This window comes from Balaenoptera ricei, chromosome 4 (assembly GCF_028023285.1).
Source record: "Balaenoptera ricei isolate mBalRic1 chromosome 4, mBalRic1.hap2, whole genome shotgun sequence".
Classification (NCBI taxonomy): Eukaryota; Metazoa; Chordata; class Mammalia; order Artiodactyla; family Balaenopteridae; genus Balaenoptera; species Balaenoptera ricei.
Genome location: NC_082642.1, coordinates 79,669,421 through 79,682,936, shown reverse-complemented (window position 1 = coordinate 79,682,936; position 13,516 = coordinate 79,669,421). Strand labels below are relative to the sequence as shown.

The 13,516-nt window shown below is 44.4% G+C and overlaps 2 protein-coding genes across 6 annotated transcripts in view; one reads left to right on the top strand and one right to left on the bottom strand.

Annotated features, from left to right (window-relative positions):
* The window catches only part of IGF2BP2 (insulin like growth factor 2 mRNA binding protein 2), a 164,696-nt gene that overhangs the window by 95,413 nt on the left and 55,767 nt on the right, over positions 1-13,516 (top strand). The gene's annotated exons all lie outside the window — the stretch shown is intronic.
* LOC132365078 (putative uncharacterized protein IGF2BP2-AS1) lies at positions 8,587-11,796 on the bottom strand. Its single transcript, XM_059921793.1, is given in 4 exon segments — positions 8,587-8,702; positions 8,705-8,754; positions 10,167-10,321; positions 11,749-11,796. Coding segments are annotated over 4 exon segments (369 nt in total).

Below are 13,516 nucleotides of genomic sequence, written 5' to 3'. Positions count from 1 at the left end.
TTGCCTCTGCTGTGTGATGTCTGGGGCCTCTGCTGGGAAGATTCAAAGGCTGGAGTGACTTGACATCAGAGGGCTCACTTGCTCACATCTTCAGTGATTTGATGCTGGCTGTCGGCTGGGACCTCAACTGGAGCTGTCAGCTGGAACAGTGGTCTCTCCATGTGGTTGCTTGTGCGTCCTCCCAGTATGGTGGCTGGTTCCAAGAGCAGGCGTTCCTAAGAGGGGCAGGCTGTGATCTAGCTTCGGGAACCACACAGTATCACTTTCGCTGTGGCCACGAGTCTGTTTGGATTCAAGGGAAGGGAACGTAGAACCCCATCTCTTGTGGGAGGAATATCAAAGTCACATCATAAGAAGAGCATGTGGGTGATTTTGTTGCTGTCGTCTTTGGAAAATAAAATCCATCACAAAGTCTAGCCTGATGTGGGAGTTCCTTTAAAATATGGCCCAGCTTTTTTTTTTTTAATTGAGGTATACTTGATGTACAATATTGTGTTAATTTCAGGTGTACAGCAAAGTGATTCAGTTAATTTTTTCAGATTATATTCTGTTATAGGTTATTACAAGATGTTGAATATAATTCCCTGTACTATACAGTAAATCCCTGTTTCTTACCTTTTTTATGTATAGTAACCAGCTGACCTTTTAAATAGAATATGAGAGCACCTACCATTCACAGAACACTTCCTATGTGGCAGGCACTGTGTCAAAAGACTTCCTATGCATTCTCATCTAATCTAACAATTCTGAGAGTTTAGATGAGGGAACTGAATCAGGAAGCTTAACACAGCTTTGTCAGGGGTCACCCAGTTAGTAAATAGCTAAGTGGGGTTTGACTGCAGAACCTTTGACTCCAATCTTAACCTCCAGGCTGTCCTGTCTCCACTTCTGTCAGGGCGCGCAGATGCAGGGGGAGAGAGAAAAGAGGATAGCAGTTATAAAAACTTACCAGGAATCAGGTTTAGTTTAGGCTCTGACCTCCCCACTTGGCCAGTTGCAGTCCTGGAGAGCTCACAACTCAAGGAAGCAAGACCCTCGTTGGCTGATGGCTCAGGCCAGCTTGGTGCTCAGACCACACGTGGTCCCAGTGGACAGGAAGGGCTAAGGGGTGATCTCGTGACTGTCTCTATGTCTCCCTCCGCAGGCCTGGGCTGGGCTCTCTGGGAGGCTCTCTTCCTCTTCTGTTCTCTCCTGTGGGTTCCTATCTGGTCCTAGTGCCCACTTAGGACTCCTCGGCTCCAGCACGTGTTTGCTTTGACCTCATGCTCACTGCAGCCCCATTTAGAGTTACAGATATTTGTCTGTGCGTAGTTTGGCTTCTCTCTGGATTTGGCTCAACTGGATTCCCTGGGGTTGCCTAGCCTGAACCTGCTTACCTGGGCTGCCTCCCATCCTCACTCATGCTGTTTTCTCTGCAGGATGAATGTCCTTCGTCCCCCTTCTCTACCTGATAGTGCTGACTCTCTTTTCAAAACTCAGCTCAGGTTCCTACCCACCTTCCTCAAGGCTGGTTATGGTCCCTCCTCTGAGCTCCCACAGTTTCTTGTACATTCTTCTAGAATGGTTTTTGTCCCATTCTGTACTTGTCTGCTGTTTAGTTCCATGTGACCCTCACTGGTCTGGGAGCTCCAGCAGGGAAGAAACTGTGCGTCATTCATCTTGGAGCCCTCGGTGCCTGTTAAGAGCTGGGCATATCAAAGACCCTCAGATCCTCCTGAGGAGGCTGGTGTGGTGCCTGGAACACCAGTGCTTTTTATGTCTGTTAATGGTTTGCCGAGGGTGGATGCTGCCAACAGACACATGGGGGTGGGAAGAAGATTCAGGGATCTGGAGACTCAGAAGATATGGCTTCTCATCCAAAAAACTTTGGACAAATCACTTCTCTGGAATGCAGTGTCGTTTATTTATGAGATGAAAGGATTTCCTTAAGGACCTTCCCAGTCCTAATACCCTGTGAAGATAATTTTAAATGATAAGCTTTTGACTGTAGACTGCCATGGAGCTAAGCAGTGAGTTCTATCTATTGAAAATATGACCCAATGTCATCATTTCCAAAGGATAGAAGTTTGGTTATTTGTGCAGTTTTGACTGTGCCCTGGTGGTGGGCTGTGGCTGACTAGATTTGATGGAATCATAAACATGGCCACAGTCCATGAAGCCTTTCTCCTTCCCACATAAACCTCAGTGGTTCCTAATTCTCAGTCTCCACTGGATTTTATTGTCTTCTCTCCAGTTTAACCAACAAGAAACATTTCAACAATTTTCAACTCTTAATTAGCAAAAGCAAGACAGAATGACATATCCCTTTGGGGACAAGACAAAACTATTTTTATGGCTAACAGTTTTCCCTTGTAATGAAGTCTGGTCTTGAAAACACCCTAACATAGTAGGTTCTTGTAACTCGATTATAATTACATAATTATGTATAATAATGTGTATATGTTTTATGTATATGTATTATGTATACATGTGTATATGTGTTTATATATCTGTGGGTGTATTTACATAATTATACAGCATCAGGCCTGAGTTCTCTACCCGCCAGACCCGATGTAAAGAGGCCATTCCTGTAGTTTTCCAGTGAGCTGTGAGCACAGCTGAGGGTCATTTCCTGGAGTCTCTCTGCAGCCTCCACCAGACTGATTATTCTTAGTTTGATTATCTTAGCCTGGATCATACAAGCCTCTCCCTTTACTTCCCTGTCTCCACCCTCCCGCCATATCACCTATATCCAAGCTCACTATACCTCCTCCAGTAAGCACAAAATGACACAAATTTGAAAACTTAAACCTGCCGCCGTTGCCCCTCAGTAGAGGTTCACTTCACAGCTGGCTGGTGAAGGAGGTGTGAAGAAAGTGGTGAAGAAAGGCAGTGCTGTCTTAAGGTGTGATTCAGTTCTTGTTGCAATCACTTTAGTTTTTAAAACTAATCCAGGAAGCTCTTATCTTGTATCTTGCTCCTGTAGTGTATCCTAACAGTGTCTTCTTGTGCCTCAATTTCATCCCCTACAAAAAGGGGGTAAACAAACACTGCCACCCAGAGGTTTCCAAGGGCTGCCAAGGAGGCAGCATGAACGGTTGGTGAATAGAAGGCATTATCTGCCACCCAGAAGAAAAGCACCTCCCAGACAGACCACAGGGCTGTCCTGCCTTGCCAGAGGAGGCTTCTCTGTAAGCAGGAGGAGTAACATGGGCAAATTTCCCCAGGCTCTGTTGGTCCTGATGACAGAGGGAACTTGCTAGGTGGGTGTTCATGTCTTTTCAGATGAAGGTGAGGAGGTGGGGGACAGAAAGGAGGAAGACAGGTGCATGAGAGACTTGCTTGAGGTTTCAGTTGATAAACAGTGTTTTATAAGTCTGGAGGAAGCCAGCACGAAAGTACAGTTTTTAGAGAAGGAATTGATTTCCAGTAAAATTTGCTAGGGTGAGCATGTAGCAAAATTTAAAGTTTTAACGATAAAAATAAAATTCAGGGGAATTCCCTGACGGTTCAGTGGTTAAAACTCCGCACTTTCACTGCTGAGGGCGCTGGTTCAATCCCTGGTCGGGGAACTAAGATCCCGCAAGCCGCGTGGTGCGGCCAAAAAGATCTATCTATCTATCTATCTATCTATCTATAATTTGTGTGTGTGTGTGTGTATAAAATTCAGGGAGAGGAAAAAACCTCAGTTGGAAGGAGAAAAGAGTATGAACGTTCCCTTTCATATGTGACATTAACTGGCTAAAATTCACACATTAATTTTTGGTAATTTCAAGATGCCTAGGGCATCTCGTTCTATTGACAGTACACAGGAAGTGGCAATTGGTAGTACTTTGTGACATCTACTTGTTCACGTGCACATGTGTGCATGGTCGTGTACACACACACACACACACACAGCTTCGAGGCTTTCCTGGTGATCTTTCTTCTCTCTTCTTTGTCCAGAGTACCCTTGGAGTAATTTGCCAGCCCTGTACCAGCTGCACTTAGATGTGGCTTGACCGTTTGTGGACTACCTCTTCACCTCTTCACTCTACAGTTACACCCTGTTTGGTTTCAGAATTTGTTTCTGTTCGTACAAAGCATAATCCCAGCCCTGCAATGTAGCCCAAGGTGAGCAATTCTAAAGCTCTGAGCCTCAGTTTCCTTATCTGCAGAATGAAGTTGTTCTGAAATCTGAAACTGAGGTCCTTCCACAACCTTTTGAGGATGTCAGCTGTAAGGTCTCATTCCCTCCATAACTGGGTGGGAGGAGTAGCTTCAGCAGCATGACATCTGAGTGACCTGTCAGCGTCCTCTCACATCATCCAGGTAAGAGCTGCTGGGAGCAACATGCTTAGATTCCCAGTGGTTTGCTGGAGGAGCCAACTGTGTGCATCTCTTTGCAACTTTTGTTTGGTGACATCACGTTAGTGGCTTTAAATTAGCTATGGTGAGAGTATTTACATTATGGAAATTAACAAAAGCTACACATTGCCTCCCCCTCGCCACTTAGTTTAAGTATATACCAGTGGCCCTGGGATCCAGTACGACTTAACTTCTCTCATTTGAGTTTCTCTCTATCAAAGCTCACTTCTTTGTACTCTAGCCTTCACCCCCCAGTCAGCACTCTTGGTTGCTTCAAGGTCATCGCTGCCTTCTTTCTGCTTAACCTGTAGAAGCGTCCATGCAGATGAGGCGAAGCACATGAAAGGAGAGCTGTCATAGGTAGTGTTGAGCCTGTGGCTGCCGCAAATTTTCACACCACTAGTGATAACCACTTTTTAAAAATAATTAATTAATTAGTTTATTTATTTTTGGCTGCGTTGGGTCTTTGTTGCTGCACACGGGCTTTCTCTAGTTGCGGTGAGCGGGGGCTACTCTTCGCTGTGGTGCACGGGCTTCTCGTGGGGGCTTCTCGTGGTGGCTTCTCTTGTTGCAGAGCAAGGGCTCTAGGCACACGGGCTTCAGTAGTGGTGGCGCGCGGGCTCAGTAGTTGTGGCTCGTGGGCTCTAGAGCGCAGGCTCAGTAGTTGTGGCGCACGGGCTTAGTTGCTCCGCGGCATGTGGGATCTTCCTGGACCAGGGCTCGAACCCGTGTCCCCTGCATTGGCAGGCAGATTCTTAACCACTACACCACCAAGGAAGTCCCTAGCCACTTTTTTAATACCTCTATTCTAGTAAACCCAATCTACTTTGTCTTTTATACTATTGCTAGTCAAAGATAGGTAGTATCTTATAGTTTTGTAGAGCTTTGTCACACCCCACTGTCTCTGCCTCATGAATAAGTGGAATTATGAATGACTGCCCTGCTCAAATGCTGGCAGTGATCTCCCTTAGCCTACTATATTAGCAGAAACTCCTCACCCTATTAAATAAGACCTCTACAGTTGTCCCGACTTAGTAGCCATCTGTCTCCCCAGTAGACGTACCCTGTTTTCCCTTGTCCAAACACAGTCCGTTATTTCCTCTCCCCACCCAAGCTCATCTCTGACCATCACAATCCTATCATGGTCCACGTTGATACCACCTGCAAGGCATGACTGGGGCCCCTGGTTTCCCAGGGACATGGCTCCCTTAAGTTGCGAAAGCCAGCAACTTTCAAAGGACTGGGAAGCCCAGAATAGCACCCCGTAGGGGTGGTTCTTGACTTCAAAAGATGCAAGACCGTTATCTCTGGTGTTACCCTGCCCCTTGTTCATCTCTGCTTCTCCAGTTTTGATCGTGGCTTTGCTCTTCCCTTCTTCCTGCTTCAGTTTTCCACTCAGATTTCTTCCTACCCATCTGCCAGTTCCAGGAGGGAGTTTCTGACTTAATTTCTGGCACAGTTATTGCTCTGGCCCTTGAACTATGCTCACACCCTCTCTTGGCCCTGATCTTCTCAATTTCAATGTCTGGCCTCCCGAGTCCAGGGCCTTTTTTTTTTTTTTTTTTGGTAAAGAGCAAGATAGTAAATATATTAGGTTTCTTGGCCCATATGGTCCCTGTCACACCTTCTCAACTCTGCCATTCTAGTGGAAAAGTAGCTATAGACAATATATAACCAAACAGGAGGTTCAATAAAACGTTACTTACAAAAAGAGGCTTTGGACTGGATGTAGCCCACCAGCCATAGTTTGCTGACCCCTGCCCTAGTCAAACACCTGTTAATATCTACTGCTGACACTTGTTCATAAAACTGTGCCAGCCTGAATACGTGATGTTCATTAGCGTAGCTCATGCAAGAGATCCTGTCTGGGACGTGCCCAGCTGGGAATCCTGCAGCCTCAGAGTTAAGGGTTCCAGAGAACATACTTGTCCTGTTTGCTCGACCCACAAAGGAGCACTGATTCAAAATGGGCAGAAGCACTTGTGTTCTGAGGGCCAGTATGACATAGAGCAACATTTCCCAAATTTCAGCCATCTGTGTACTGCTTTCATGTTTTCTGCCGTTATCTCTACACCTGCCCTGTTAACTACTTAATGTTGTCTTTTAAAGTGGTCCCCCTTTAAAAAACAACCTAAGTTTACTTTTAAAAGAAACTTTATATTATTTATATAATTGAAAAACCAGTACCATTTGCAATAAATAGAAAGTAACCATAAAAATGAAATATACTGACAACAATGTGTTGTTATTAAATTCTAGCTACCGTTGCTTGTTAAGGTTCTGAGCCTACATTTTTAACTTTTTTAGAGGGAGGAAGATTAGTATTGGAGAGGTGTTAAAGACTTCCAGCCTCAGACTGAGAGTTTTTCCTTGATATAAAAAGAAATATTAGAAAATAAATGCAATGTGATGCATTGTTTTTATTGCTGTATTTGCTCACCTCCTGCAGACATTACATGGAACTCTGTGTCTCATGTGACACCTAGAAACCCCTAGAATGACAGGATTAGTGACTTGGGCATCAAACAGACCTGTGTTCACATTCCTGGCTTCACCTTAGATTCCCCAGCTGCAAAGTAGGAACAGTACTTATCCCAGCGTCATTCATAGAGCAAGTAGGAGTCAGGTATTGGCTTTCTGGGCCCTGCTGGGCACCAGTGTGGGGCTTTTTTTAGGCACTGGAGTTGGTGTTGGTAAAGCACCCAACACAGTGCCTGTCCCTTGCATGGACACTATTGTCCCTGGAACCCCTGTGAATTCAGAATCTCTCTTACAGTTCTTATAATAGTATCTGTGAGATTTCTGTAATTGGTCCTATTGCATCACAGCTGAGAGACCTCGGGCAAGTTACTTAAATTCCGTTCTGGTCCACTGACCAGTGTGAGAATTAGGTGAGATGACGTGTGTAAAAATGCTTTGTAATGGTGAAGTCTGCACCAGTTTTGTCATTGGCAGTACCTTGGGTGGTGGGTTTTGTTGACCTGTCTTCCTCGCCTTTTGGACTGAGTTCCCTGGAGGGCAGAGACCGTGGTGGTGGGCCTCTGTCTACATCTCCCCCCTTTGCATTTGCAGCTTGTGCAAAACTGTCCATGAAGGGAATGGAAAATGTCATTCCTGTTCATGCTCATTTCCTTCTCTCCTCTCCCTCCCAAGAATGGAATTTTTGGCTTTATAAGCTAAGGAATCTCAGTGGTACCTACTTCCCATCCGGAAAATACTAGTATGGTAGGGTAGGCTGTCCCCACCAGCACAGGCCTGGGATGAAAATGTGTCTACTTGTCCTCTGTTGACTCCAGGTGCTGCTTGGATTCCTGTGTGTCACCTCCTGCAGTGGCATTCTGCACCATTTGCCCTTTAGCTGGTTAGTTCTCTGCCGTTTCAAAGCTCACTCTCCACCTCCTGTGATCCTGCTGATTCATAGTCTTTCCCTTAGAACTTTTGTTTGTTATAGATGTTTTTACAAGTTCTTAGCCATGGGGTTCTTTTCTTCTAGCCTTTACAAACCATTTTTCTTGGCTCACAGATTAAAGTCTGTCTATCCATCTGTGTCATTGAGTGAAGATTTCTAAGACTTCTCTGAGTCCTATTCTCACAGTAAACCACTCACAGCACAGAAATTCTTCCTTTAAAGGTTTTTTTGCCTGGACAGCTTAGTTCTTGTACACATTTCTATGGGAGGAAGAGGCATCTTTACTGTCCTTGAGGGAAGAGAGCAGGCAGGGCTGGAGAACTCTCGACACTAAGGAGGATTGTAGAAAGAGACCATCTGGCCCCAGAGAAATGAAATAACCTGCCACAAATAGCCCAGTCACATATCTGGGTGGTGGCCCCACGCCCAGCAGTCCTGATGCCTAGTCTGACTTTCTGCCCACGACCTCCCAGTAGACTGGGGTCTCAAGCACTCAGGGAATGAGCTCCCTCTTAGAGCTCCATGGCCATCAAAGGGCTGCAAGGATCTCGGTCAGAGACAGAGGGGCCCTTTTACATTCAGATGACCTGGGCTGACCAAAGTGAATTGAAATGAGAGGCCCGATTACATGAGCTTAAAGGGCAACCACGCCTGCTGTCTGTTCACTTGTGTATAATCATCCCTTGAAAAGAAAAGTGCTGGATGGTGGGATGAACAAATCACAGTGGTGGGGCAGAGTCTGGCTGGGCTGCAGAAATGTAAACAGTGGTTTGTAATAAATGCTATGAAGAAGACACTAGCTAAGGGCCGCAGGGGCACTGACCTTGCCCGCCTGGGCAGCTGCCCCTCAGTTAAGGTGAAATATTGATCCTGGCACCTGATCTTAACCAGACATGACCTAGAAATGAAGAATGTCCCCTTGTCCGCATTCTGATGATCAGCCAACACTGATGGGGTTGGCTTCCTCATGCACCACCATGACCCTGAGTAAATACCCTCTCCTTAACCAGATCAGGGAGCTTGAGCAGCCAAGGGCGATATTCTCCCTTCACTTCTCCTCTCCACCACCACCCCAAAAGGAACGTGGGAGGTGAACCCCTTATGAGGATGGGTTGGTAACGTAGGTATGGTGGCCAACCCAGCAGTCCTGGCATTCAAACTAAGGCAGCCTACTCACCAGAGAGCTGCACTCTTTGCTGTTAGAAGAGGCAGAGGAGAGGCCTCTGAGTTTTGTTTCCTGTTAAATATAGAAAGAGGAAAAGGAAGAAGAAGAGGGAGATTCTTACTCAACACAGCATATTTGTAAGATTGCACTACAGACCAAAGGCAAATCAGTTAAATCAATGTTTCTTGGATAGATGCTATAGAAAATATTAATAAAAGAATTCAAAAAATATATTGGGCAGAGGAATCATTATTAGAATAAGTAAGTACTCTTCTAAGGGCATAACTTTGATGGAGGCATTATTCATGTGGATTAAAAAAATAAAAGTTCTAGTGCATTCATTTAAAAAAATCAGTGGTGGTATTTAATCATACCTTCCACTAACCTAAAGCACGCTTAATTTTTTTTTTGTAATACGTTTATTTATTTTGGGCTGCATTGGGTCTTTGTTGCTGCGCGCGGGCTTTCTCTAGTTGCGGCGAGCGGGGCTACTCTTTGTTGCGGTGCGTGGGCTTCTCATTGTAGTGGCTTCTCTTGTTGCGGAGCACGGGCTCTAGGCACGCGGGTTTCAGTAGTTGTGGCTCGCGAGCTCTAGAGCGCAGGCTCAGTAGTTGTGGCGCACGGGCTTAGTTGCTCCACGGTATGTGGGATCTTGCCGGACGAGGGCTCGAACCCTTGTCGCCTGCCAAGGACCAGGGCTCGAACCCGTGTCGCCTGCATTGGCAGATGGATTCTTAACCACTGCGCCACCAGGGAATTCCCTTAATATTTTTAATGGATCTGTTTGTTACACTCTCAAGAGGTGTGGTAAGTACCTGCTGGGAACAGAAGAGTATTATAATGGTAGTTGGCAAGATGCTTTTATTTTCATCTAGAGGCACTTAATTTGTTGGTGAAGTGTACCTGGCAGCCCCATGTCAAAGGGAAGTGAGGAATTATCAGTAGACTGCCCCAGTAGTGAGATGCACACAGCTACAGGAAAGGATAGAGTTATACTTGCACCCAAATTCTCAGGGCCACAAGGCTGTCTTCTCTGAGGAAGGGAGTCAGTTAAGAAGAAAACAGCTTCTGAAAAGAAAGTTAATGCTGACGGCTGTGTTTACGTTGTCTCCCAGTTTGAGTCTTGGTGAAAGGTTTATCACCTTCATGGTCCCTGGAAGCGTGCTCTGCTCCTCTCAAACCAAGTACCCTTGCTGCCCTGCCTTTGTACACCTCATTCCCTTGATTTGAAAGGCCCTCTGGACCCCTCTGCACTCTCTACCTCACCTTTGCTCTCCTGGCTCACTGTGCCTTGTACTGCTCAGACTCAGCTGAGGCATCACCTTCCCTGGGGGCCTTGCCAGCTTCTCCTCCTGTCTGCTCAGCCACTCGGCACCCTCCAGGCACCCTCCAGCGTGGTGCAGGCCTGTCTCATAGCAACACTGCATACAGGGTGCACTGGCTATCTTCCTGCCAGACTGTGAGCTCCTCATGGTGGGGAACAGGCTTTTCACCTGTCTCTCTGGTGTCCAACAATACTCAGTGAGGGTTTGTTGAATAAATGAAGTGAATGAAGTTAATCAGATCAGGAGTCACCTGCCAGAATACCAAAGAAGAGCAGGGAGGAATTCTGTGGAGTTTCCCAGAGTGGGTAAGGTGGGTAGGTTCTTTAGCATATGAAAAACAATCAGCTCCATTCATAGTTAAAATGCAAAAAAAGATAGTATTTTTCACCTATGAATGGGCAGAAATCAAAAATTGGATAGCTGCATTTTCATGTGTGGAGAAACAGTGTTGCATTTGTATGTTGACATTACAAATGCACAGCCCTCTGACTCAGTGATTCCCCTTCTAGGAGCTTGTCTTCCAAGATACACTCACATGTGTAAAATTAGGTAGATAGACAGACAAGTTATTTGCTACAACATTTTTGGTTTTTTGGAAATAGCAAAAGGTTAGAAACGTATGTCCATCAATAGGAGACCAGTTAAATAAATTATGGTATATTCATAAAGTTGAATGTTATACAGCTGTCAAAAAGAATAATACAGCTCTGTGTATGGATATGACACAATCTCCAAGTGAAAAAAGCATATACAGAGCACTAACATTTGTTTTTGAGGGGGGAAAAAGAATACACAGTTGACTCTTGAACAGGATGGGTTTGAACTGCATGGGTCCACCTGTACATGGATTTTTTTCAATAAATATATTGGAAATTTTTTGGAGATTTAGGACAATTTGAAAAGAAAACCTCACAGATGAACCGTGTAGCCTAGAAATACCAAAAAGATTAAGAAAAAGGTATGTCATGAATGTATAAAATATATGTAGATATACATATAACATACAAAATATGTGTTTATGTTATTAGTAAGGCTTCTGGTCAACGGTAGGCTATAGTAGTTAAGTTCGGGAGGGAATCAAGTTATAAGCAGATTTTCAGCTGCACGGGGGGCGTGGGTAAGTACCCTTGACCCCACGCTGTTCAAGGGTCAACTATATACATATATGCTTTTGTACAGAATACTCTGGAATGATTTTTAAAAACTGGTATCAGGACTGGAGTCCTGAAGGATAGATATAGAGGACAAATTTTTCTACTATGTTTTTTCTGCTTTGGTACCTTTTGAACTTTGTGCAAAGAATATGTAGTACTTATTTCTAAAAAGTTTGTTTCAAAGAAACCAGTTGAGTGATAGATACGTGTCCAATTTTGCTGAGATCTGCAGAATCACTATATAAAATTCACTAGGAAGAGCTCCATGTAATATAAACACTTTTCATCCTGATGTCTCACCACAGTCCCACCCCACCTGTCCCCCTTGCCTTTGAATTGAAGTCTCTCTTACTCACCTGTTGCCTAGACCACTGGAGTTGGAAAGGGCCTTGGACAGTTATCTAGTGGTGTATGCATTTAATCAAGCTAACACTGCTGCTTTTCCAATAAATATATCATGTTTTTTTATATATATATAAATTTATTTATTTTATTTATTTTTGGCTGCATTGGGTCTTCGTTGCTGCACGCGGCTTTCTCTAGTTGCGGTGATCGGGGGCTACTCTTCGTTGCAGTGCGCGGGCTTCTCATTGCGGTGGCTTCTCTTGTTGCGGAGCATGGGCTCTAGGTGCACGGGCTTCAGTAGTTGTGGCTCACGGGCTCTAGAGCGCAGGCTCAGTAGTTGTGGCGCACGGGCTTTGTTACTCTGCGACATGTGGGATCTTCCCAGACCAGGGCTCAAACTGTATTCCCTGCATTGGCAGGCGGATTCTTAACCACTGCGCCACCAGGGAAGCCCTGTATCACGTCTTAAGTTTCTCTCACCTGCTGCTAAAGCATGTTACTTTAAAAATATGAATGTAGGCTTTACAGAGTTGTATAGATCAAAGTTGCAATAACAAGTAGAGTATCAGTACAATACTAATTAACCAGCATCTGAATTATGGGCCAGAGCTCTGTTTCTATGTAGTGGAAACCTAAGCTTTGATACAGTGGTTTATGACATCAGTGGAATTCCTTGGAGGCAGTTATAGTCTCCTTATTCACAGCCCCATGCCAAGACCTATATACACCTGTAGGAAATGGACAAGCTCCTACTTAGCTGTGCCGTATACTCCATTCATAGTAAATTTCAGGAAATAACATTATACCTTCAAAATCCAGACACCAGAGATTGTACAAGAGTAACCCTGGCACTAGTGAAAATGTAAACATAAGGCTTTCTGCAATAAGGTAGAAAAGGGAAGAAATGGGATAAATTGTGGCTGTAGGGATGGGTTGTGATACAGGTAGAGTCACAAATCCACTTTTTTTGGATTGTAAGCCATTCAATTATAAAATAGTATGGACTCTGTCGGGTAACTTATCTAGTGGGTTGTTAAAAACTGTGACCCAAACAAAATGCAAGATTTGTTGGGATGATTTTTTTTTTTTTTTTAATTCAGTCTCTGTAGCCTGAGGTCCATGGAGACACCTCTTTTTTCTGCTCCTTACCTTTTCTTTGTGACAGTTTTGTTTTGCTGCCAAAATGGAGTGATTCTTGGGTTTGGAAAGAAGCTTGTCTAACTGGCTGTCATCTTATCTCAAGTGCCTCATGTTTGAGGCATTAAGCAGGGAGGTTAAGTGACTGGCCCAGTATCTCTATCCGACAGCTTTGCCTGAAGTGGAGCCAGCATTCAAACCATGGTCTCTGGCTCCCTGCTCAGCACATCTCCCACTCTGCGTCTTGTGGTGCTGAAATAATGGTGGCCTTTGGTAACGATAAAATGTTTTATTAGGGGTGGGAGAATTATTAGGTTAGAAAATCCAGGGACTATATTTAAATTTATATTTTTTCTTAAATCATTGTTCTCTTCTAAGAAATCAAGGCCTTATGGACATTAGTAAATGAAAGTGTTTGCATTTCCACAGGTATCTATGCTTGACTATTACAAATTTTGTATTTCCCACCAAGGAACAAAAGTACTCTCACTTGAGCACAATAATCAAAGTGCTCTTAAATGCAGGAGAAGAATAATCCATCAGTTTGCCAATTGTACATTTTAGCTTGTGAAATTATCCTGAAATGGGTCCTTTTAAGCCTGAATCCACAGGTGATTCTTTATCACTTCAGTAGCTTCTTTTCTAGTTCAATGCT